General features: G+C 42.1%; 1 protein-coding gene across 1 annotated transcript in view; it reads left to right on the plus strand.

Moving 5' to 3' along the window:
- Positions 1–27,299, plus strand: part of KIF26B (kinesin family member 26B) — a 498,361-nt gene that overhangs the window by 146,170 nt on the left and 324,892 nt on the right. The window contains exon 3 of the mRNA XM_059716126.1: positions 11,447–11,980. Coding sequence (XP_059572109.1) covers positions 11,447–11,980 — 534 coding nt within the window. The remainder of the gene's footprint in view (positions 1–11,446; positions 11,981–27,299) is intronic.

A 27,299-nucleotide genomic window follows, 5' to 3' on the forward strand; every position in this document is an offset into this window, starting at 1 on the left:
AAGCATGTTGTTCGGGAAGCTCTAACACCAGGTGGCTCTAACATCAGGGCCTGAGTAGCCTGGTTAAGCTTGGCTGCTACTCGCTGCTAGGCTGTGGAGGAAGTTTGTCTCCCTGAGAAAGAGGGGAGAACCCAAGGAAAGGGGGAGCTAGTAGGGGCAGGAGGAGGTTCCAGAGAATCTGGGAGGGGCTCCTCAATATAGAGAAGGCTGCATTCACGTGGGCCAGCTGAGTGAAAGCCCAAGACCATTACAGCCTGATAAGCTGTTCGGTGCAGCTAAGATGAGAGCCTGGCTGTGGCTGCCTGAGCAGCCGGAAGAAGCCTTGATGATAACAAGGAGAGTAGAGCCTGGGGCAGCCTGGACCTGAGTTTTTCTAGGGTGAGAGACCCTGGGAGAGAAGGGGAGCAGCTTGAACCTGGCCCTGGCCTGAACAGATCAGAAAGAGAGCCTAGGGTACCTGTGCTTGTAGTTAGATTAGAGCATGGTGAGATGAGCAGCCATGACTCTGAGAAGGAGGTTGAGAGGCCCCGGTGATCATGGGCCATAGCAACCTATTGGAGTGATGGTGGTAAGGGACCAGTGACAGGCAGGTTACTTACTCCAGTTGGTCTGGTTGAGGCCAAGGGTCCAAGGTGACTTGAAGAGCTAAGGCTCACTGAAAGGGGTGAACCTGGCGATGGACAGCTCAGTGCCCTGACTGGCGCAACCTGGGGCCCAGGGCCTTATCGGTCAAAGGTCTCTAATGTACCAGGGACCACAGATGAGGGGTGGGGGCCTTGGCACCAGGGGACATATGAAGGGCATCCTAGGTAACTCCTGGAGACCACAGGGAGATGAATTACATGGGAGAGGAAGCTGTAGAGCAGATGAGGGTTGGTCCAGGAGTAACACCACACTAAGGGGGAACAGCGAAATAGGTAGGCTCTAGGACAGGGCTGTGTGGTTCCAGTGGTCCTGGGCATAACCCAGATCTACACCCTGCTGGGTCTGGATGGTGTGGTCGGGCTGCCTGTGGTGTGGTGGTCTTCAGGAAATGCCACACCTGTGCTGCCTCAGTGAAAGGCAGGGATGGGGCTCCTCAGAGTCTCAGCCCCTACACCCTGGTGGTTTACCCTTTAGCATGGACAGGTGTGGAGTAAGCTGAGAGAGTCCTGTGATCCACTAGGAGGCCAGGGAAGCTGAGAGAGGCCAGTGATCACCTGGATGGCCAGGGAAGCTGGGAGAGGCTGGTGATCACCTGGATGGCCAGGGAGGCTTTGGGGAGAGGCCAGTGATCACCTAGATATGGGGTTTTCAACCTTTTTGGATCAGTGTACCCTCGGTGGCCGGACACGGAGCAGTGTACTCCCAGTTGCTGGATGCGGGGGGAGGGGGGCGGCATGCAGCCAGATGTGGGGAGTGCGGGGGTGCCGCACGACAATGCAGACCGGTGGCATGCTGCCTGCGAGCTTCCCCTGTGTCCAGCTGAGCAATGCCTGTGTGGCAGTGCAGGATGGTGCATGATGGTGTTCCATCCCTGCGTGTACCTCTTAGGGCCTTCTCAAGTACCCCCGGGGGTACATGTGTCCTTGGTTGACAACCCCTGACCTAGATTAGGGTTACCATATTTCCAGCATCAAAAAAGAGGACAGCTGGAAGGGGGAAGGAGGGAGAAGAGAGGGGAGGGGTATATGATTGTGGTGGGGTGTAATATGTCTGTGCCCTGCCTCTACCCCCAACTCCTAAGACACCCCCCCCCCCCCCCCGTCCTGCCAGACACTTGCTCTTATTTTAAAACCCTGGCCGGACGCTGCACAGGGGACCACAAAAGAAGACATGTCTGGAAAAACCCAGACATATGGTAACCCTAACCTAGACGGCCAGGGAAGCTGGGAGCAGTCTGGGATTGCTAGGTGGCTAGGTGAGTGAAGGCCTGTGATCTACTAGGAGGCCAGGAAAGATGAGAGGCATGTAGAAGTTCTGAAGCCCGATCAGGGGCAGTGTGGTGACCCCAAATAGGGGCTGAGTAGCGAAGAGAGCTTCGTAAGCGGGGGAGAACACGATCCAGTGGGGCCAAGTAAGGAATAACAATTATGGATGCCATCCACAAGGCATGGGACATGGTAAAGGGAAGGTCAGACCCATGTATTTAGGCTTTGGGCATTGGGTGATGAAATGGGTAGCTTCCCATGCTTTAATAACAATCATTATCACATCAAGGCATGGCGGGCAAGGGTGTGCAGATTGCCCAGGATGGGGGAGGGCCAATGACATGCATGGCCTGAGGGTAGAGCTTTTAGCCGCCCCCTGTCACAGCCAATAACAAAAAAAAAAAAAGGTTCCCACCAGCAATTTTGGTACCAGGGCAGGGTGTCAGAGCATGCTCCAGCCTCTCCAAGTGCCAGCCTGGTATCACAGTACCTCCAGGACCAGTGTGCATTTCCTCCTGGGAGAGGAACTGGCAGTTTTTTTGGGTTTTTTTAAGGCCCTCCCCCTTACCCCCCGCCCAAATAATAATAAAAAAAAAAGATTCCCATCAGCATGTTTGCCCAACATTGGCCATGGACTACATAGGCATGTTCAGTGTTAGCTGCATTTAATCAGCTTCATAGTTGGTTTCCATTACTGAGCACATGCTGCTTTTGGCAGCAGTTCAAAGATAAACAATATATTTAATAGTGGTTTCCTTGTATGCCAGTGTAAGATGAAGGGCTTGTCCCCCATGCTGATTGGGAAGAAATAACCTTGTCTTGTATTTGAGTAAATATGGTATTTTGACATTAATCCCAGGTACAGTCATGGAAAGTTCAATAGAGATCAATAAAGAATGGTAGTAAAGTTTAATTAATAGAAGGTAGGGTAGATTTGAATCTTTTAGATGAACTAAATCAGAGATGTATAGCATGAGCTTTCATAAGCAGAGAGCCTACTTTATCATTCAGATTTCATAGTATCTAATGAAGTAGGCCCTTTGCTTATGAAAACTTACATTATACACCTCTGATTTAGTTAGTCTATAAGGTGCAAATCTACCCTGCCTTCTTCTGCCTGACTTCACACGATCATGACTAAGTCTCTTTGTAGCGTTTAATACCACTGGACACAGCTTTATGAAAAATAGGGTTTTTTTCAGACCGAAAACTGTATTTTTTGTGAGATTAATGTGATGAAAAAGGACCTGTGTTTGATAAAATTCTGTAGTGGATCTGACTTTGAATAATCACTGGTAATGTTTTTACGTGACATGCAGGTTGCTAGAGAGGTAATGACAGGTCATTTCTGTGGAGGTTTTTTGGATTTCACAGAAGCTTTGAACAACAAGCATTTTTGATACAACTGCATGCAAAGTCACCCTCTAGGTTTTACACATGGGATAAGGGACAGTATTTTAGAATTCAGAGACTTGGAAAAGGGCTTGAGGGTCACGGTGGATAATCAGTTGAACATGAGCTCATAGCATGCTCTGGTGGCTGAGAGTACAAATGCAATCCTTAATATAACAAGGAGAATACTGAGCAGATGCCAGGTGGTGGTCTCATTACTGTGTACATCATTAGTGAGACCATTTCTAGAAAACTGCATTCAGTTTTGGTGTTCACATTTTTAAACCACTGTTGACAAAATCTGCCCCTTGGACAAGTTCCTGGGCTTGGCTACTACGTAGCTATGTAGCAACCTTCCATTCAAGGTACTTCATGCACTTGGGGCCACAAAGTCAGGCTGGGCTAAGGAGCTTCAGTCTGCTATATGGCCAAGGTGAATGGGCAGGATTTAGATTTGCCCCATTGATTATGCATTTAGATTTTTTTGCTACTATTGCCATCTTTTCTTTCCAACCCAATTAAAAATCTGACTGCTGTCTAGCTATCAAATAATAACACAAGCACCTGTGTGCCAGAGGTGTACAGCTGTAAGTCTGTCACTGCTGATCCATCCTCAGAGCCACAAGCCAATCCACAGGGCAATTAGAAAACTTTTTTTGCCTTTTCCCTGTTCTTCTTATGTTGTCTTTTCTGTTTGTAACTTGAATCTTTCTGGTGCTGAAAGCTAAGTGAGCATAAAGTGAACATCCGTTCCCCATAGGAATGCGTGGGGTTGACCTGGTGTCCGGAATTCCTGTCACCCGGAGGTTCACTCCCAATCGAGTACTGAGGGTGCAGACAAAGCACCCGCACAACCACCAGGGGCTTAAGCCTCCAAAACGTCCCCCCCCTTTCCCCCCCCAGCTTAAGCCTCAGAAAAGTGCCCCCCCCCCAACATATGCATGTTGCCTGAATCTTGGGCATATGTAACCACCTTAGAAACTGGGAATATGTCCTTAAGTTTACACAGTAGAGCACAGGCAATATCAGGATTCTAGAATTTCCTTCGAGAAGAATGGGTTCGAGACCTCCTTGGATTTCTGTTTCTCATTTTGCTGTCCTAAGGTATTCTCCCCGACATGCATAAGGGGAAAACAGGGATTTCTTTGTACAGAAGAGAGCATAAAGAATTGGTTTGATCATTTTGTGTAGGCTGGACTGAGATCTCTTTCAGGGGTGGAGCACAAGAGAAAAATGGATGTCCATCTTTCTGTCATGCCACTTTTATTATGTATGACTTCTGTTTTTGTTTGTCCCTGGAGATCATGCAGAGTGGGTGAGTAGATTGTAGCCCTTCAGTGGTCAAATAAACCAGCTCCTTGCTCAGCAAAATCAGATAGATTATCCTGGTCAGCTTGGTGGTGAAATGCCACTAATTTATAGTCACCAGGTTAAGTTCTGTTGGACACATTCAAGAAAACAATCCAATTCACCTCAGTTTATTTGAACGTTTAATTTCTTCAACAGAGGTAGCACCATTCTAACAGTAAAGAGCTGCTGTTTTTGAAAGTTCAGTGGACTTCTGAAAGCAGCAAATCTGAGGCATTTTAATTTTAGAAGGAAGGGTATGTTTAAGTTGGGTCACCGTGTTGTCTAAAAAGTAGCCCAGATGCACAGAGAAAGTGAATTCATAAGTAGTGTTCTGTCTAAGAATAAATGTGCTACAAGTACCTTCACATAAGGAACAAAAACAGAGGTATTGACTTATTCTTAAAAGGAGATCCACCTTTAAAGTAGTGCAATAAGTGCTTAGAGCAGAGAGGTTTGTACAGTGGGAAGAACCATATGGTTTTTATCACAGAAAAGGCCTCCATTATCACCAATGGTTCCTTAATTAGTTCTTTTACCCCCTCCTGTGGAGTGAGAGTCTGGAGACCATACTTCTTCGAGGACAGAATGCCTGTCCCTTGATCTTTGCTCTCCTCCCCCTCTTCCATGGGAATCGATCACTGCTTCTTGGTACCTTTTCAGAAATGGAAACAACACATGAGACTTTGAGCAACACTTTAAACAGCTCCAAGCAGGAAATGATCTCCCTAACCCAACTCTTGAAGGATACCTCTCTATCTTTTAATTCTATGTTCATTGCTCTTTCTTTCCATCAGTAAATTGGTATTGAGGAACACACCTTGCCCATTGAAGAGGCAAGTCCTCTGCAGTACAGATTGATGAAACTGTACTAAAACCTGGAAATGTCAGATCATAATTGCCTGAGGAAATACCTGAAGATTTGAGACATCAATTCAAGCTTAGATGCATGCAGTTGTGCCCATACACTTGTGTTTGTTCACTGTATGTGCACCAAAGTCTTCTCTGATACAGTATAAATATCAGGTATTTCCATGTGCATTTGGCCAGATTGGTACTATACTGCCCATATGGACATACAAGTACTTGGCCTGTGTATACATGCAGAATATATTCCAAACTATCCATTTAGCTCTATTTGCTTATTTGAAGGGCCCCCCATTACTGTAGCAACTGAGCTTTGTGCAAATATATGTGCACAACTGTGCATGCCTCCTGTTGAAATCTAGCCCTGTTTACAGAGATGTACATTATTTGGTAGGAAGAACAGATTTTTCTAACTTTGAGCTGCCATCTTAGTAGTGAGAATAAAGTTTTACAAGAGCCATGTTTCTGTGTGCACACTTCAGTATATCATAATCAGTGTATCATTACCAGGTACCTATTAGAGGTGAGCATTGTTCTTTGTCACTGGATTGTGATCACAGGTTTCACTCTGTCTCTGATGGGACAGCCATAAGGATGTCCAATCCAAAATAGGAACCAACTCATGGAGTTAGTCCAGGAGCCAAAGCTTCAGTGACAACTCAGTAACCGATCACAACAGAAACTAGGGATCCTCTAGCAAAAATTCCAGACAAAATGAAAACACTTTTTTGAGCCTCAGCTTTCAAATGAGTAGGAAAAGTGCTTTCAGTAATCAGATGGCAAAATGAAAAACTAACAGTGGGTTCTGTCTAGCTCACTTCCTGCTTAGTTCAGTTGCAGTCTTCATTGTGACTTATCTTCTCAAACCCTTGGACTTCTTAAGCTCTTGCAGTTGTTTATATTAGGGATACTAGTTTATTTTAAAGTTGTTTATATTAGAGATGGGTGAATCAATTCAACAGGAATAAAGGCTATCCTGAACCTTTGCCTGAACTCAAACCATTGTTTTCTTTTTTAATTGCAAAATAGACAAAATGTTGTTTATATTTCATTTTTGAATGTTTCTGCATGTCTGTGTTCCTGCCAGACCTGGAAACAAACGCTATAACGTTACAGTATTTCCAACCGCAGCCTAAAATTTCACAAGCAAACCTATTCTACTGAGATTTAGTGCTGAGTATTGCAGAGCTCAGAACTTCTGATAGTATGTTTAACCTTTCACATTGTGGTTATTTATCATAGCCAGCATAAGTTTATCTTTTACAGTTTGTCCATTACTATATTTGCTACATGCCAATGGGACCAGATACTTGTTGATTATTAAAGTAATCAGCAGTCCCCTGTGCAGCTCTTGCAGATTGCTTCCATGGAAATGCTGAAGCCAAAGTTGTCATGTAGGTGTGTTATGTTGCAATCCCAACAATGTTTTCATAGGTGCCTTGCTGTATACGCTGTATTTTTAACCTCCTCCATGCCTCAGGTAGCACAGGTCTACCTGCCCAGTCATCCTCTCCTTCAGGAACACTGCAGCAGAATAGGTAACATATAGCAACACTGTAAAAAACCGAAAAATAGTCAACTCATTTTGAAGGATTTGTCCACTTACCTACTGCTTATGAGAACAGACTTTTCCAATCCAAATTCAATTAATGCACATATAGTATCTATTTCCCTAGTGACACATTTTTCTGGCACTTGTATTTATTTTGATTTTTTGTTATACCACATTTTAAAATGTCCCCATACTCTATAATGTGCAACCAATATAGTGGATTTTGGCAGATTAGCAGGACTATACCTAAGGGTAATCAATACCAAAGTTGTGCCTGTTCTCTTCTGTTTCTGAGGAGGAGCAGTCTTCCTTCCTCACTCTCTCTGTTTATTGTTGTATCAGAGAATGATCTGATGTTTGTTTTAACACTGAGATGAAGCCAAAGTCACTGGTATCCAGCACTCCCTAAAACTTCTGTGCTACTTGACTATTTATGTCATGCTCACTTGCTTACTTTAAAGAAGACTTTATTTCATTGTATCTAAGAATTTTCACATTGTACTGTGGCTTGATCTGAATATTATTTGTAATTACCTGGGTTCAAACCCAGTTGCCTAAGGGGAGGTTAACTTTCAAAGGACAATAACCAGTTCTGTGGAACTGGCTAGCTGGAGGTGGAGCTGATAGGGGTTTTTTCCCCTGATATGTATCAAGCAGACTGGAAATAAGACCAAGAACATAGTCTTCCTATATAGACAGTTTTTTTGTCAAGCATTGTGGAAAACAATGAGAGTCTCTCATAATGCATTACCTGTATATAAACGAATAGGGCAAAAACCTGTTGAAATATGTAAGGTAGTCTGTGTGATGTGCTGACCTAGATTGGTCTGCAGAAAGACCATACCTCTAGGATGGAACATAAGATTTGTTTGACATCTGTGCTTACTGTTTTCCCCCCTTGATTCTTCATAGCAGGTTGAAGAGGAGGAGTGGGGGGCTGCTGTGCAACACCATACTCATCTTTGTGACATGCTTTGATGCTGTGACCCCCTTTGTGCACAGAATAGAAATGACCAGCTTGAGGCATGATCAGATCTCAGCCCCCTGTTGTTTCTCCATCAGTTTATATGGCTCTCTTGAGCTTCTGCTCCCAGAACTGCTCTTTTGCTGCTGTGCATAAAAAGCTCCCATGATTTATGAATCAATTAATCACTGCATGCTGAGGAACTGTTCATGGTAGTTAAACAGTGGAAATAAAATGTTTGAGTATATAATAGAGACGGATCATAATGAATATGACCCTCCTACCAGTGAATCCCTCAATTCCTATCTTATTCCCCATTCGTCTGTTCCCAGTGCAGGCACATGAGTACCATGTAAAACTTGTCTGCTGTAGCTGATATGGCATTCAACAAACTCTTCTATAGGGTGGTTTCATTTTTGCATAAGTTTGGAATCCTTGTTTTCTTTCTGGTTTTGTAGGAAATCAGTGAAAACTCAAAAATCAGGTGAAACTGCTGAATTCAGTTGGGTCTTGGGTAAAAACGATTAGTATGCCCAAACTTGCAAGAATAGAAAAGGATTGAAACTCTGTTTTGGTTGGCTGAGAGATTCACAAATGATAATGAACCTCTTGGTAATGAATTTGGGGTGGCTTTTTGTTTTCATAGCCCTACATTTTTGTTTTTCTTCTTTGCTTCTAGCAGCCCAGATATAGACTTTCCCCATCTTTTATTACAAAGAAATGTAGCCCAGACTACTACATGGAAAAGTGCCTGTTCCTATCAATTTATTCATTATGCAGTCTACTGTAGTTGACCTATAGATTATGTCAGGGTGTTTCTAAAGGGCCCACCCCCATAACTAGACACCTTTCTAACAGACACTGAACACTAACCTAATAGCTTCATTTTGATAATATGACCCAGCTGGGTTGACAGGTCAGGGGAAGAACCCTGCTGCACACAGCGGGTAGGGGGAGAGACTGCCCAGGATGGTAAGTGGCTGAAGGGGATGGGGAGAGCCCCCCCCACCCTCCATATTTGAGGGGGGTGGGGGGGAGGCAGCTGTTGCGGCTCCCACTCTGGCCCTGATCCCAGGTCGGGGCCGTAGTCAGACCTGTGACAGGGGGCACTCTCCAGGTCCTGGTTGCAGTACCTGCCTGCCTACCTGTGTAGGGCAGTTTGCCTGGTTTCCTCTGCCATGCCTTTTTATCAAGATACTAGTTATAATAATGTGGGAAGCTGTCCTTTTACTGCCCCAATTTCTGGGAGTTTACACACGACTCCAACCTTCCTTTACTCCAACCTTCCTTTATTGTGTCCTATGCCCACAGATGTTACAGTGTTGTTATCAACTCTACACGCCCTCTTGGCATGGAGCCCTCTGGCTCCTGTGTCTCTATACCCCTCAGGCACCAAGTTCTCTGGTGCCTGACTTTCTGTGCCTCTCTAACAGGCGCCTAACTCTGCCTTTCTCTGACATCTGGCTCTTCACGCCTATCCCTGGTGCCCAGCTCTACATCACTCTCTGTGTGCCTCCCTCTCTCTGGCACCAGGGTCTATGCACTCGTAACGGCTCTGCCCAGATCCTGTGCCCTTTTCCCTGAGCACTAATGAGGCTTCCAAACCTCCCCTATAGCCACATCCCGGTCTGCCGTATTAAACACCGTATTTGAATAACACGAATTCAGGCCCCTGAGCTACAACATAACATCACTAATGGAGACTGTGTTCTGTCTCTTTAAGAGGGTAAAACATTCACCCTTAGGACAACACATCTCTTAGCCCTAAGTACTTGAGGCCCCTGGATCCTCACTGTTCTTGTAGGCAGCCCTAGTCTCAGGTAGCTCACTTAGGCAGGGGCTCCTTTCCTTGGCAGTTGCTAGAGAGAGAGAGTGTACCTGCCAGCTCCAGTCCTAGGCTTATATGTCTCCCAGGGCCCTGCCTCCGCCTGGTCAACTGACCGCCTGAAGGTGTGGGCCAATTACCCTATTAGGCAGTTGTTCAGGCAACCAACAGCTGGGAAGCTCTGCCTAGCCTTTTGAGCAACCTGGCTAGGCTGCTTCTGCCCTTAAAGTAGCAGGCACATCTTGGTGCCCTGCTACAAGACCCACAGCAGCCGCTTTGCCCCTCTGCGCCCCCACATCCCCCTCTGCCCCCACTGGTGGCAGGCACAGTTAGGCATGGAGCACATGGGACCCTGCTGGCCCCAGGAGGGGCTGCACTTCCACATGCTGCTGTGCTCTGGGGAGGGTGCCTGAGCAGCTCTGACAGTATGGGCAGCTCTCAGAAAGGAACCCAGGTATCCGGGGGCCATGGGATCCGGCTCCATGGGTGAGAGGGAACCCAGGCATCTGGGGGCCCCAGCAAGAAGGCATAAGTATCAGAGAACATTATCAGCTACAATGGCCAAAAAAAGCTGATAGCCAATAATGTAAATCTTCCTTTTATCAGTGCTGATCTGATAGGCAACCAATATATCAGTGCACCTCTGTATGACCTATCTACCTCCCTAGTGCTGCTGTTGGCTTCAGTGCTGAAAACACTCTGCATAATTGGGACCAGAATTCAGTAATCGTACTTTAAGTTTGGTAGCATTTTACTTCATCTTGTGACTCATGGACTTTTATATGACTGCCTGCAACTAGTGGGGTATCATAATTTGGACTTCAGTGAACTACAAGATATTAAGCCAATCAAAAATTTTCATGTTTTTTTCTCGACGAAAGGACACTTACAAGTTAATAAACTGTTCATGAAAGCATTTTGACTGTATCTTTTATCTTTTCAACCAAATGCTCCATGATTTTTAAAATTTTTTATCAAAATTGTGTTTATAATTGGTATTGAAATATTTTGTTACTAAAATGGTGTTTCTGACTGAAAACCAGGTGTTATTTTGGGGGGAGTAAAATAACATTTAAAAACAATTTTGATAAAACATGGTTAAAATATTTGTGCACAGTGGGTCAATTTTGAACCCTCAAAACTGAAAAATATGAAATTTTGGTAAAATTTATTTTCTGGTGTCCAATTACTCTGTTTGCTCTGAAGGGCCAAATACTGATCTGCAGATAAGGTTTACATTTTATCAGTCATTTGCCTTAAGTGGAGTTGCTCTTAATTTCATCAAGCTAGGGATGAGGTGCAGTGGGATAAAGCAGGTTAATTCATTCTCTCTGCCATGCACTAAAGCTTGTGATGGTATTATAATATTTGCCATTTATCAATAAAAGTAAAATAAGTTTTCTCCTGAGAACAACCCAGTTTCTCATTTTTGTTTAACCTTGCTGCTGCCGCAGGTTCACTGGATCTAATGGCCTTTGTTTGCTTTTAAAGCTTATCACATAAATTGGCTTTTGAAACCTACAATGAATAGTTGTGACATTTCACTGCAGTTAAACATTTTTCCCTCCCTTTCTCTGCTTGGTTTACAGGACCTGGCTTTCTCCTCAGTAATTCATGACAAACTCCAAGTTCCCAATACTATTCGGAAGGCGTGGAATGAGAGGGACAATAGATGCGATGTTTGTGCTACCCACCTGAACCAGCTGAAGCAGGAAGCCATTCAGATGGTGCTGACACTTGAGCAGACTGCCAACACTGAACCCTATGATGCCTCTCCGGGCTCTCCTCCACCCATCTCCAATATTCCCACCTTAGTGGGTTCCCGACACATGAGCAGCCTGCAGCCCAGAGATTGGGCATATGTGCCTACTCCCTATGCTACATCTAATTACACAAGCTTTGTTGCCAATAAGCACAGTGGGAAACCCAATAGCCTTGGAATCATCAATGGGGTAGAGAAGAAAAATGGTTCCCCTGGACACCAAGCCAAGGTCAGCCTGCAAATGGCCACCAGCCCCAGCAATGGCAACATCCTGAACTCAGTGGCTATCCAAGCTCACCAATACCTTGATGGCACCTGGTCCTTGTCACGAACAAATGGGGTCACTTTGTATCCCTACCAGGTGAGTGGTCTAAAATAGATTATTGACATGCTTTCACTGCCTTCATTGTATTCATGTTTCTTTTCCATTTTCACACACTTTTGGTTTGGTCATGCAAATTTTCCTGCTTAAAAATGTGAATACTCCCATTAGCACTATGTGAACTGAACTATATTTTTCCAAGACAGATGGAGATGGTAGGATTTTCAAAAGTACCTGAGCAGGTGAGGTGAGAATCCTAACTTGCTGCTTTTGAAAATCCCAAGGGATCTCCAATGACATCATTAGGAACTAAAATAATGATTATTACCATGTTTACTAAAACACTGAGCTAGATAGGTGCAGATAGTGGGATTTTCAAAAGTACCTGTGCAGGTGTACCTTAACTTGCTGTTTCTGAAAACCTGAAAATCTCACTGGATGCCTAGTTGCATTGTCAGGAAGCTAAATGCCTTTGGAATGTCTTGGTCCTTTGTTAATATTTAACAACATTTATCAGTTATGTAGACTGTTAGAATTACACCAAGAAAAAATGATTTATGAGCATTGAGGTCTCAATACTTTATGTCAAAGAAGATTGGGTCAAAGAAGAAGTGCATTGAAAATCAATTTAACTGGAAATACATGGCTTTCAGTTTTCAGGGCTTCATGTACTAGTGATTCTGAATCATATCAGGGGAAGTCTGTGTCTGATATGATCATCTGGAGTTTGAGCTGAGAAGTGGCTAGAGCTGAGCAAAGAATGTATCCTTAAAAGGTTGATTTATTGTTTGAATTAGGAAAGTAATTTCAAATGGGCTGTGCTTGCATTCTCTTTTGTTATTTTTGGTATTTGGCTTGTTTAGTTTTTTTATAATATGACTATTCAATAAGAGCACAAGATAAACCTGAAAGTTCAAATGTTTGACTTTTACTTCTTCAAAATTCTATAGACAAACTAATATAAAAGGTCTGCTCCATAATTTAGTCAGCTCAGATCACTTACTTCTCAACAGACTTGGGAAAGAAAAGACTTTTTTTTTTTTTTTTGCAGTTTGCCCAGGAAATTAAAATTCTCTGATATATTCATTCATGATGATGATTAATTCTGAATTCTGTGTCCAATTTTAGTATTCAAAATCATGAAATTCTTGCTATATTTGTTGGCTTCATAAACTGACCATTTGGGGAACAGAAATAGTAGACTTTGTCTTATATAATTATCAAAGACCAAACAGATATCTTGAAGTTTGAATAACCAGTACTATCATTCAACTGTTTGCAAGTTATATCAATACAAAACATAACTTTGGGAAGAAATTCACAAGTAATTTTAAAGGTGAATACATTTGGGCATCCTGATGTATATCTTATTGATAGAGAAAAGGTGAAATTTGACAAATACATCATTTGTTATAGTTTTATGTTATCTGTGCATTTATTTTAGTTTTACCCTTAGGTAGGTAGCGTTCATAGCTTGAACACCCAGCTGGGAGAAAAACATCAGGAAATATCAGTTATCCCAGCTTAATTAGAACCTTGATGGTAAATCCATTTTTCTTCAATTGAAGATGAAATGAAAAAATGTTTTAGTTACTTAGTTACTTGCTTGAGATTATTCTTGCTTGTGAATTATTTCTTTTTCATCCCCCTTACCAATAATCAAAAAATGCTCACTATTCTCTAGGTAAGAGGAGCAGAGAAAAATCTCATGGGACAAACAGTGTTACATTTCCAGCAGCGGTTCTCTGCCTTCCTATATCATAATTCTGTCAAACTGATGTCCAGGGAAAAGAGCTGTGGGACTGGCTAGACTTAATGGCTCCTGTTGTGGGCATCTCCTGTTGTAAATTAGCTTTAGTTAGATAGTCTAGATAACCTGCCAGAAATAAGGTTGAGTGCTTTGAAAACTGACCTTATTTTTCCTTCTGATACACCACTGCTCCAAAAAGAGGAAATGCTGACTCAGATCAGAAGCAGTACCACTCAGAAGCCCTTAAAAGCAGTTTTACATACCCAAGAATTACCCTCGTTACTGTACTTTTAAGAGTACTAACTTTCCTCTTCTCACCAGCCTCTGCCGAAATCCAGACCCCCCCCTTTATGATACAGGGTATGAATCACAGGACTGCTTCACTTGCATTGAAAACTGTGGAAATGAAAGGACCTCTGTGAGCATTTCCCAGGGCTGCTATTCTGAAGCAGTGAGGGGCACGTCTAAAGAGAGTTCAACTATTTTCACAGAGTGAGTAAATAATTACTACCCAAGGGTGCATAAAACAAATGTAAATTCAAAAATCTGCTGGTATAGTAATTCATCAGCTGAAAAATAGCAGCCTTGAGTAGAGATGGGTAAGAAGCAGAAACCAGATCCAAAAACCTCCGAACTTTCCAAGCTGTGGATTTCAAATTGGCATTTGGTCCAGAAATCTGTAATAGGCTGAACCAAACTATCTGGTCAGAATTGTGTGTGTCATTTCCAGTCTTCAGAGAAGTGACTTCCTTCTGAAAAAGAGGGGAAAAGGATAGAAGAGAATCTGAATGTAGCTGTTTTTCATATTTAGCTGTTTTGTTTTGTTTTTTTTAATTTTCAGCCAGTAGCATAACTTAAGGGTGCGTGGCTGGGGCAAGCCCTGGGTGCTTTGTCAAGGACATGGAGGCAGTGAGTTTCAAGCTCTCACTGCTTGGACTGGAGGCCTCAGCCTCATCCTGCTGCAAGGGGAGCTGACACCACCAGCAGCTACGTTAATCTTTCCCTGGTCCTTCAGCTGCCACCCAATTAAAGGCTTTGCCTCGTTGGTTGCCATATAAATCTGTGGTGGTCGCGGGGCTAGAGAAGGATTAACCTGACTGTTGGCAGCAACACTTTGCTTTGCAACAGCATCCTGCCACAATTCCACTCCATGTGGCCAATGTTTTGATCCCCCTGCCTCCCTTCCAGCACACTGGAGCTCAAATCTTATCAGGTATGTCTGTTGTCCAGGGCACAAACTCACTCCTGATGTCTCTGCTTTTTTTTGTAAATTTAGAATAGGGACAACAATATTCCTAACATGAGTTTTTTTTCAAATTAGCATTATTAATGCTTTCAAGGAATTAATAGGAGTTAAAATCCAACCTGGACCTGACCTAGGCTGAGGTTCACATTCAGGATGATATTCATTTCTATGCAGTGTTTCAGTGGAAGTCATATGTACCCTAAAGGCTTTGTTGTATCTTAAGTGTCATAAAGACTCTGGACTGGCTGCCTGTACATTGGTGAGGTTTACTCTAAGTTTTTTTCTCACTTCTTGCTCAAGGGAATATGAATGAAAACAGTGATACTTGATCTGAAAAAGGATCTTAGAATAGGATAGTTGGCCTAATGTTTCAACTTACAAGATAGCACAAAGTTCAGTGCAGTTCTGTTGTAGATTGCACCATTATGATCTGAAATGAATTGAAAAGCTTTAGAGCTCTGATGGTATGAATGTAAAAATTCCCAAATCCCATGGTGCTTACAAAAATAAAGTGGAGTAACAACTTCATTGAGCTGTGTTGTGGTAAATTTTCAGTGTATAGAAGTTTCACTATTTATTATCTACATCTGTTACTTAATGCACTTGTAGAAAAAAAAATGGGGCCTTATTAAAGGAAGGCACACCGTGAATGAATTAGTGGATTATGCTACTTTGAAGTAAGGCTCTGCTATTCTGGAATAAGAACATCTACTCAGGGACCTAACCAAGGTGAGCTGTCCCTCTTTAAAATTCACTCCCTATTTTAATCCAAATAAATCAGAAATAATTCCTTATGTTGGCATACCCGTAGCTGGAAGACAAGAAGTTATGCCATCTTTCTCAAGTTTTCTGATTGAGGCACTTCCTAGCTCAGTGGTTCCAGATCTTTTACCCAGCTTTTCTCTGTACCAGAACTCTTCTAAAAGAGGCTGGCAAACAAAGGAAAAAAATCCCTATTTTATCAGAGAAATGTCTCTTTGACCATTTTTTTTTGGTAGGGGAAGAAAAGATGAAGCATTTTGATAATATTTCATTTCATGTAGACTTTCTCTTAATGTTATACAAGTACCTTTTTGCATATATTGTATGTAATTTTTTATACAAATTCAAACCTAAAGGAATTAAAGGAATGCTACGGAAAAAAACAACTTTTCAATGGTCCTGAGTGCAGGGCTTCCTATTGTGAAATGTCCTTTACAGCCATTCACAGACAAAGGAAATTTCCTATGATCTTCTTTCACCACACAAACTCTTAAGAAATATACCACATTTTCTCGCATTTATGCCTCAGAATAAGATATGCACCTTATTTTTGAAAAGCAGAATGAAGAAGAAAAGATCTTTCCTCATAGTAAGTAACTGAGTAGGAGCAGCTAGGAAGCTGAGCCTGCTAATTGTTTTGCTCCTTGTGGATCACTGCAGACTTTACTTTTGCTTTTGCCCTACAAGTGGCAGTATTTGTTTTTTTACTGTATTTCTCCCATATAATGCACATTCCAATTTCTAGCAGCTTGTTTAGGGAAAAATTATGTTTGTTTTACGCGAGAAAAATGGCATGAATAAAAATTGAAACCCACTGTATATTGTTTGAGGGGTCATTTGATAGGATTAAAAAAAAAAAATTCAGCTTTTCATTCCAAGTTGAATGTTTTTCTTATGAAATGCTTGAATTTGTCAGTGAATGGAAATTCTGGTTCCCAGCGAGCTCAAGTTTTTAGGTACTTTTGTATAAAACTTCTGATACAGTTTTGGGTAACTCTGTGAGGGTTCCCTCAAAGAATTCAAACCTCTTCCCAGAAGAGGTGAAGTAGAATCTAAATGTATTTTTCTGTCTGAGAGTAGATGGGTTTTAACCCTTGGAAAAGTTTGTATGAAGGCACAATATTATTGGATTAGGATTACATATGCTGTGCCATACTCTGGTAGCTCCGCCTTAGTTCTGACCTTTGATATTCCTTGCTTTTCCAAACCCAAAACTCTTAAACAGAGAACGTCAAATGTGCTCCATTGTATGCTTCCCCACTGGACACTGATGAGACCAGGACTAAGGTCTCCATAAATAAAAAGCTACTTCTCTGACAAACTCTTGTTGGAGTGGCCCTACCACTACACCTTGGCAGTAATTGCCACTTGTGGTTTTTATTATTAACTTATTATTTATGTGTCTACACAAGATGCTAGTGTGCAGTGGTTACTGAGCATTTACTTAGTTACCTGTATAATCAAGTACTAAATAAATGCGCAGTGAACTGGAGTTACTGCGCAGTAGCACTGGTGAATGCCTTTAAGTGATGCTACTGCACAGTAGCTTAATGATATTGCATAGTAAAATATGAGCAGCCCCAGGAGCTGAGGGGAATTCTTCCTAATGCTACCCATTTACCTTAGCTGCTAGTCTCAGGGATAGCCCAGGGAGCGGAGGGAAATTCCTCTGCTTCCCTGCATTAGTTTTGCCTTAGACTCACAGCAGCTAAGGCAAAACCACCTGTGGAAGAGCAGGAGAATTTCCCTCTGCTCCTTTGAGCTGCCTGAGACTAGCAGGGACTAAGGCAGGATTTAGGAGTGGAAGAATTGCCTTAGCTCCCCAGGGCTGCCCAGGCTGGGGGACCCTGGACTGGGGTGGAGGGAAGCTCTCCAAGGCAGGGGAGCTGGTGCCCCCATGCTGGGCTGCAGGGCATGCACCTGGCTGGGAGGACTTCTTTTCCCTCCTTTGTGTGGCAGCCGCTGAAGCAATCAGCAGCGGGAAAGCGGGGAGGGGAGAGGGCTGCCAGGGTCTGAAAAGCTGACACCATAGGTCCTTTCCCTCCCCCCCATGTGCTGTGTAGACCCTGGCCAGGGGGAGCTGGGGGTCTGTATCCTTGTCCCTATGGGCTGATGGACACAGGCAGGAAGCAGGCAAGGAAGCAGAGGGCCGAGGCAGTTCCTGCTCCAGTGGAGCAGTCAGCATTGCCCAGGGCTGCAAAGCATCCTGGGATGCAGGGGGATTGTGAGTTAACTTGAACCAGGAAGGGAGCTGGGAGAGGAGTTCCATAAACTGATTTGACCTAAATCCGTTAAGTCTGACAGTCCATCCAACCAGGTTTATCTTAAAACAGTTTTTGCCATTTGAAAGTGGTTTATGTGCACTGAACGTTATTCTGTTACAGGTTTAAACCAGTTTCTGATGACTTAAACTGGTTTATGTATAACTCCTGTCCCTGGAGCAAGAAACAAAGATGTAGATACAGGCAGGATTTTAATGGGAAATGTGAGTATTGATGTCAGCAGGATGAGTACCACATGTCTGGTCTCTTACTGTTTCATAAAAAGGAGTTTGAATTTGATGTGGAAAAGGTTAAGAAGCCATGGGAGGGGTTGGAGCAGTGGTATTCAGGGTGGGGGACAAGGAAGAAAGGGGGTCCCTTTCTCTGGCCTACTTAAAAACATCCCTGTGTCCAAAGGTTCAGAAAACAGGAGCCTAAGCTACAAAGAGCCTACTAGCTACAGACATCATGATTTAGAGTGTGTTCCAAGAGCTATCAAAGGCTTTATTTGTGTACAATTCATGAAAGCTTACAGTACATACTTTGTGCTTCCTCTTTATGTATGATGTTGTTTATAACAGCACTGTTCTCCCTGAAAGTCCCAGTTTGTCCTGGTGCTTTGCAACGATGAATGATTTGTTTGGGGTTTATTTAGGTCAAGGCTGTGTTGTAACACATTGGTTCTTTCAGGCACAGGCTCTTGGAAGAAATTGGTAGTGATTATCATTGGGCACTAGATGTAAAGTTCAGAAATGGATCTGAACTGGGTGTGTAGCATATTCAGATCCAGGGTTTTAATTCCAACTCTCTTCCTATTCCTTTTTGTTTAACTTCTTTCTGTTTCAATGGCTACTGCTGATAGACACCTTTAACAGGATATGATTAAGGTGCCAGTCATCATGGGCATTTGTATACATACCTGTTCATCCTATGATGCGCCAAAGATCTGGCAAGTTGGAGCAGACTCGATTAATTGAGTCTACTCTGCACGTGAGCTGACGTGCACTGCGCTGCTTTGAGTGCAGTTGTGTAAGTGGCGAAATGCACGTTAGCGCACAGAAAATGGCAACGGTGCGCTTTTGAACTAAAATACCTCTAATGTGTTTTAGTTCAAAAGTGTGCCGCACCATTTTCTCAGTGCTGACGTGCAGTTCACCACTTGTACAATTACAGGTGTCGCAGCACCGGGTGCTTTAAAAAATGTGCGGTGCTGTGGCACAACCATGTGTAAAAATGCCCATAACAGTTGCAGGCTAATTTATTTGCTTCTAAAGCACATAATACAAGGTTCAGATATTGTATTTTCATTCTATATGTAGGTGAACAAGTGTCTCAGCATAAATTCTATAATAAATATTTTATTATAGTAGCAATATTAGAAAATGAACAAGGTGCTGTACTAACTCAGTGAAAGACTGTTCCTACCCCAAAATGTTTGCCATATGAATAGACTAGAGTGACAAAAGTCAGGCAGGCAAGCATAGAAGTGAGGGAGCTAGCCCAGTCACACAGACTGTTAATAGCAGAGCTGAGGACAGAACATATATGTCTCCAGTCACAGTTCACAGCCTTATCTACTGGACACAATGGTGCCTCCCACTCTAATTGTACTGTAGTCCAGCTCACTGTAACTAGCAGTGGTCATATGAGGGAGGAAGCATGCGCATGGGCATTTCTGTGCCATGTTTTATAATTGCATCTCAGATTTTTTTTTAAATCACAGGCTTGTCTCACTACACACAAACAAAAACTTTTTTTAGATAAGACACCTGCTAATCACTTTAGTGGGATCAGGATTGTGTCAGAAAACTTTAGTTATATGCTTATGTGCTTGTTGCCAGTATTTTCCCTGGTTCTATGTTAGGCAGGTAATGCAGCAGGAAGATTGAAAATCTTGGTCAGTAAGATTTTTAAAAAAAAGTATGTATTTCTGACCACTCAAAGATCCTAGTGCTATTTCTTTGTGTTCTGTAATAAAATACTTCAGTTATCCACCCTGAAAAGAAGCTGAGCTCAATTTTTTTCTTCTAAAATGACATACAGAGCTCATCATGCAAGTTGTCATTTACCACAGTTACCAGAATTATTCCCTATTTCAAATATCAGGCTATTCTGGGATATTAGTGATACTACTGTATGGTCACTATAGGAAAATGTGGGGGTTTTCAATGATCAGCATAATGTTCCTTCCATGAAATGAGTGAATTAATATTTTCTTTAGAAATAGATGTAACTGAAATTTCCAGTAGTTCTGTTATACTTTTTGGATGTTAATTTCTAAGCCTATAACTTCCTTCCCCCCCCCTTTTTTTTTTTTAGTTATTCAACACCCTTAACCCTGGACAAGCACCTGGCTGGGGGTATCTGACCCCAGTTCTCTTTCCTGCCCGGGGCAGGGGGTCGGACTCAGTGATCTGATAGGTCCCTTCTGATCCTAATATCTATGAATCTATGAAAAACCCAGTGCTCTTTCTTCCCAGCCTTCTCCGTAAGCGTTCAGAATGTGCTGTACTCTGTGTTTAGAATGCAGAATGTGCTGGTGCTCAGTCCTTATTGAAGTCCTACAGTAGTCAGTGGAAAGACTCCTGTTGCTTGAGCCACAGCTCATTGGAGTGGAGGGATGATCTGGCCCACACTACTTTTTCTCTAGCCAGACCCTCAGCATGCAAAACTCTTTGGGGGTTGAATACCAGTGAGGAAGAAGAGCTGCTGAAGTGAAATAACAGTATTAGCAGAACACATGTGTATGACCTGGCCATGAATAAATTAGGTGAGAAATTAGAAGTTTTCTAAACATCGGTTCAGTGAGCTTTTGCCATAGCCTGCCAAGAAGGGCAACGAGAGCAAAAACCTGATTTGTTTTAAGATGGAGCTTGATCACATTATGAAAGGGGTTGTGGTTGCTTGTGTGAACACAAGATTGGACTCAGTGATCCACATGGTTCCTTTCAATCCTGTGTTTCTGTGTGGGATGTCTTGCCCTTACTTTCCCACAAGGGCAATAAGGCAAAAGACAATTTTGCTATTACTCAATTAAGTTTTGACCTGGAATCTTTTACATGGCTTGTATATAAAACAGCATCAGACCGATATCACCTGGAAGATGTGTCTTGATTTGGATTGCATGGCTTCCTCAGATGAAGTAGCATGTTTTGTTGGCTCCCATTACCACATGATTGATTTGGAATATGCTGAGCAAATGGTGCCTTGTGCTTGATGGTGGTGGCTTTAGCTTGTGATCTGAATGTTAATGACTTAAAGAGATTCTGTCCTGGGATCATTGACTGAGGAACACTTGTACCAGGAGTTCAAGTTCACAGTTTGTCAACTGTCCCTTGTTCAACCCAGAAAAGTAGACTGATTGGCAGTGAAACAAATAAAATTCCTCAATCTACTCATGCTTCTGTCACCCCTCACAAACTTGTTTGAAATATCTTTCCTGTGAATAGACATAAGGCCTTTTTATATCAAGTCACTGATGATTAGAAATACAGTAACTTTAATAGGGTTATAAGTCATCAGCTGACCTCCTTACCATGGAGTGATAGGTCAAGCTTGTGTATTGTAGTAATTGGCTAATTATATCTGATTTTTTTTCCCCCCTCAAACTAATAGCCTAGTAGTATCTTGATTCCCTAGGAAGGGAAGTTGAATTCCATGCTAATTGTAATTTTTTCAAAATTACTCTAGTGTGATTTGATCTCAAATGACATTTTTATGCATGGCTTAATAATCCTAAAATCATTACTTTTTCCTTCATGATACAAAAGTGGCCAAGGGAAGCAAAAGGTAAAAAATATCCCATGGATTGAAAAGAACTAAGGGAGCTTATCTTGTGAGTATGAGAGTCCCATGACTCAGCTGAGATATAGATGTTAGGGGGCTGGAAAGGACCTCATGAGATCATCAGGTCCTGAAGAAGAAACCTGTGTGCTGTTAGAAGAGTGAGACAATCCTGTAATTTATTGAAAGCTATGAGATTGCAATTAGTGAAGAGCTGGAGTTTTGACTTCCTGCCCCATAACTTCAGAACCCTGTCCAGATGCAAGAGTATATCTACTATGTCAAACAGCTCTTGTCAGAGACTTCATGCAATATGTAATTGGGTCCCATTTTAATAAACATTTACATACCTGCTTAATAGTAATATTAGACTGTTCAAAAAACCTTTTGGTGTTTTTAGCCCCAATTCAGCAAAATATTTTAGTACAGTATAACCCCATAAATCTGGATCTCAAAAATCCATAATTCTCAAAAATCCATCACTTTTTGAGCTTCCCCCTTCACTCCCCTGGATACAGAAGGGGAAGCTTGCATGCAGCGGCTGCTGCCACCATCCACCACCCCACTCTGTGTGCAGCCACTGCTCCAGGACTGGCCACCACTCCGGTTTAAAAAAAACGGAATTTTCAAATTTCCGGCAGGTGCTCAGTCCCGAGCATGCCAGATTTATGAGGTTATATTGGATCTTCTTTGAAAATAACCACATGGTTGAGTCCACTATCCTATTCAGGATAACATTAACACATGTCTTTGAAGGTAACCATATGCTTAAGTACATCTCTGAAAATGGAAGAACTTATGCATCTACTTTAAAAATAACCACATCTTTAAATGCTTTGATGAACTGGGGCTTTAGAGATAAAATGTTAGAAATGAGGCACAACCAAAACTCTGGGCTTCAGTGTTTTTAAACATTGCAGGTATTTAAAATTCTGAATTCTTCAGCTGACCTGCAGCCACATTGATGCTGTTGGAAATCTACATTTGAGCTATGTAGAATATTTCTGAGCTAAATAGGCTGATTTCTGAATATGGCCAAGGTATACCATATTTTTCACATACAGCACACCCCAGAATATGGTATGCACCTTGATTTTGAAAGGCAGAATAAGAAAAAAGATCTTTTCTTGTAGTAAATAACTCTGCAGCAGCAACTAGGGAGCTGAACCTGTGCATTGTTCTGCTCCCAGTGGCTGTGGATCACAGTAGGTTTTATTTTTGGTTTTGCATTCATAGACAGAAATAGAAAAGGTTCGTGTTGTATGCGAGAAACTATGGTACTGTATCATCCTAAAGTGTCCACGTAAGTAAGGAAGTCACTTGATGGTTAGGCTGGTGTAAAGTTCAAGGCAAACTGTGAAGACATTTTCATTATGAATTAGAAGAGTTCAGTTTATCACATACCTGAAACAGGGCAAGCTGATGAATCATTAGGGTATTGTCTGATCCTATCTCAGGGGTGGGCAAAATGGTGGATCTGGCCAGCAGCCAGACTCCATTTCTTAGCAGCCCCTGCCCGCATGGCTGTGGCCAGTTTCCCGGAAACTTAAGAGTCTAAGTAGAATCTGTCAAAAGACAAAGACCAGGTGACTAGAGAGATCCTGCTGGATTTTGGATGGGGCCTATGTAGTTAAAAAAAAATTAACATAGAGTCCTTTCTGGCAGGGTTCTGACCAACATCTTCACAGCGCAGCATAAATCCTTTTTTTAATGTTGCTTACCCAAGTGAGTAAACTTCATGATGTTACACTTCCTGGGTCTAAATTGAATAGCATCACCTATAAGAGCATCTTCTTTGCCTTTAAGCTAAATGAAGAAGATCCATTCCTGTTGTTGCTGCTGCTGCATCCCCCACTGCATCTGCTGCATCTGCCAGCTTCCTCTGTAGCTCGCTCTCTCCTGTCACTAGAAGCAAGAAATAATAGAAGGGTAGTTGTGCAGAATGCAAGGTAGTTCATTCTTACTGAGGCCTTGAAAGATGGGGTGTGAGAGAGAGAAAAAGACATGAAAAATTATTAGCAAGCTCCCCAGAAATTCCCAAAAGCTCTCTCTCAGACAGAACACAAATCAGTGCAATGCCTCTTTGACTAAGATGTTTTTATGTTATTGTCTGCTGTATACAAATGAGTTGAGAGATTAGGATTAGAGAGTGGGGGAATCTTAATAAATCTATTACGGTGTTTTTAGAGGGACCCCATTTGAGCTGGGATTTTGTTTAAAAAAGATGTAAGCTTTCAAATGTGGAGAATGATATTACTGCATGCACAGCAAAATAGAATAATAGCCATGGCATCTTTTTTTTCCTCAGATGATATGCTGGTGGGAGGTGAGGAGGAAATAGCCAGAGGCTGATATCATTTTGAAATGTGATTCCATAGTGCCATCATATAAAACCATTACCTTCTTCTCTATAAAGGATTTCTGAAGGCCATAGAAATGTGGTGTCTGATCCTCTGCTGGGATAATTCCCTTTAAATCAACAGATTTAAGGGGGGAAAAAAGAGTTTGGCCAGTTATCCTTTTGTAATAAATTGTGCTGTACTTGCTGCTAAAATAAAAGTTAAAAGCTGATACAGAGACCTCAGATTTTCTGTGTATGGAGAAATTTGTAATATAAAGTATATTCAAGGCCAGAATCGCTGCGTGTTTTATACCAGAGTACACTCAAGTCATTGCCTTGCACCAGTGTAAAATGGAGACAAAGGAGTTCAAAATCATGCCCTTTTTACTGAGTAAGTTTAAGTGCAAGAACAGCTGAGATAAGGATTGGGTCTGGTATGTTTGCTGTCAGAATAAACCAAAATTTCTCTCCTGTGTGTTGGAGAGGGGGAGCGGAGGGGAGGGGGCATGCACTTCCACAATGCATCCCCCTGTCTGATCCTTAACCTGAATAGGTTTAGTTTAGCCTATCTGTTAGAGCTGCCTCTTCAGACAATATGAATGGCATGAATGAAAGAAGGCCAACTGTCCAGCTGCTTCTGAACTTTGGACCTGCCCTGGGTGGATTTCCCGAGAGCAAGAAGGGGTTACATGTGTCCAAAGGTGAAGAAACACGACTCTCAGCTGATGGAAATATTTTAAATGCGGCAATCTGCTCTGAGGGGGAATGAGAGCGCACTTCACCTTTCACAACTACCTCACATAATTGGCTGTACTCAGGAGGGCTCCAAGGATTTAAGAAGAATAGAGGGTAATGACCTGTCACCCTTGAGGGAGTTTGTCTCTGCTGGTCATGCTTAAGGTCACTAGGAAATCTCAGTGCAAACATCTGTAACTGTGTCTCATAAAGAAAGAGGACCCCAGCAACCATCACTCATGTCCCTTAATATATCTGAGACTTCATTTTCATAAGCATAAAAAATTAAGTCTCTAGTCCAACTGACAGTCTTACCAATGTCCAATGAATTACCTGCAGGTAGTACAGGCAGTAGTACTGGTGGTGTCTGTGAGACCATGAATAAAATACGTTCTTTGATTTGGTAAAATACAATTTGAGTCCAGCAGCTGTTTGTTTGTTTGTTTGTTTGTTTGTTTGTTTGAATCCAAGGTTTTTTTTCGTTAAAATAAGAATGTCTTTTTCTTTTTAAATGTATGAGTTTGTGTAAGGGTAAGTTTTATATTATTAAAAAGAAATAGAGCTGGCTACACTTACTTGCAAGTCTCTTTGTTAGGAGGAGAGGGAAAAAAAAGGAGGCACAGGTACTGCCCTTAGTCACAACCCTATGGCCCAGTTGACTTCGGTGGGGTTGTACTGGTGCAAATGAGGTGAAATTTGGCTCCATTAGTTAGGAATTTAGCAGTTATGTGTACAATTAAATATTTTTTGGTTTTAGGTTTTCTTGTAGTTTAATTCATTAAGGCTAAAGAATTGGTAAATGTCCTATTTCGAGAGGGGTAGCACTGTTAATCTCTCCATACCTGGATGTGTTTCCCTTTCAGGTCCCTTCTCCCCTTCAATAAAGATGGTATTTTCAGAAGTGTAGGGGGAACAGGACATCCCTATACTTAGGAAGCACATGGCTGCACCCCTCTACATATCTCAAAGCCAGCCCCCTGAATCTGCCTAAAGAAGAGAAAACTCAGGGACTTACCATGGTCTGACTTCTCTATTTGCCAGTTCTTGGGGGTCTCACACAACCATCATTGGTTTACAGCTGGAGCTTTTGTACTCCTCACTATACTAACTCACCACAATACAGTATTGCAGAGGGAAAAAGATATGCAATTAACACAAAAACTGTGAAAATAGATTATGCAGGGGACATTCAGAGTACGGTAACTATACAGCAGTGACCTATCATCAGTCATTTGCCCCAGCATAAACCTGTTGGGTCCAATGGAGGTACGCTGCCTTTAACAAAGTGAAATGGAATGGAAGATCAGTCCCATAGGTTGCAAACAAAATGGAAATACACATTGCACACCCCCAAAAATTAATATTGAAGAACTGATACCAAAAAAAACAACCCCCCACGCAGTTAGACATCTCTAAAGTGGCCATGTAAATAGAGATGCAGGCCCCTAGGTATCTTGATGCAATTACTATTTCATTTGAACTAATGTGGATATGTTTGTATGGGTTTATGTGTTTTTTTTCAATAATCAATTTTCATGATAGGCTGGGGACTTCATGTCATATACTAAAGAAGGGCGGAGAGCTCAATTACATAAGATTCTGTTCTTGCCTGCATGTGGGCATATCCCTTCAAAATAGTCTTACATGAATGGATGAAAAGAACATACTCCAAAAGCAAATTTCATTTAAGATCCTGATCTAGCTCTAACCAATCTCAGTGAGAGAATTACTGTTAACTCTAGCAGAGTAGCATTGAGTCTTAGGCTGGAGAATTTTTATCTCTGAAGAAATTAAAACAAACCCCTCTTTGTTTTTCCTCTTGGCCAAACAGTGTACCCAGCCACAATTCCTTAGGTTTATAGAAGACTTTTTTGTGTAAAGGCTTTTTTCTTCCAAGTCCCACTGACAGATTTTGAAAGTATCATAATAGGTGCTAAATCTAGTAATTATTGGTATAGGTTTAGATGCTAAACTGAGGATTAGGTTGTTTTAAGATAAATTAGGGCTTTTAGGGGAAAAAAAAAAGGACAGGAAAATTGCCTTTAAACTACTGCTTTTTCATTACTATGTGACCTAGTCAGTCATCACAGGTTCATTCACCCTCAATAATCCTAAATGCCTTGAAGCAGTGTTAGCAACCAGGGTTTAACAGTACCATTGAGTGCTGTACTGCACTTTAGAGCCTGTGTAAGAATTGCTTTGAACATTGCCAGAGACCAGTTCATCAGTATTAGTTCTTGCTGAAATAAGGTAGGAGAAGAGAGAGGCACCAACTTGATGATGAAGATTAAACTAGGATTTTTGTGAAAGGACCCATGAGATAAAATCTGTACAAATCCTGGTTTGAGAGACAGTATGGTCCTAGACATCTGGCTTCTATTCCCAGCTTTGCCATTTACCTGCTGTGTGACCTTAACCAGTCACTTTGTGTGCATCTGCCTGTTTCCCTTCCTGCCTTGTCTACTTAGATCACAAGATTT

The sequence above is a fragment of the Alligator mississippiensis genome, chromosome 1, assembly GCF_030867095.1.
Source record: "Alligator mississippiensis isolate rAllMis1 chromosome 1, rAllMis1, whole genome shotgun sequence".
NCBI classification, from domain to species: Eukaryota; Metazoa; Chordata; order Crocodylia; family Alligatoridae; genus Alligator; species Alligator mississippiensis.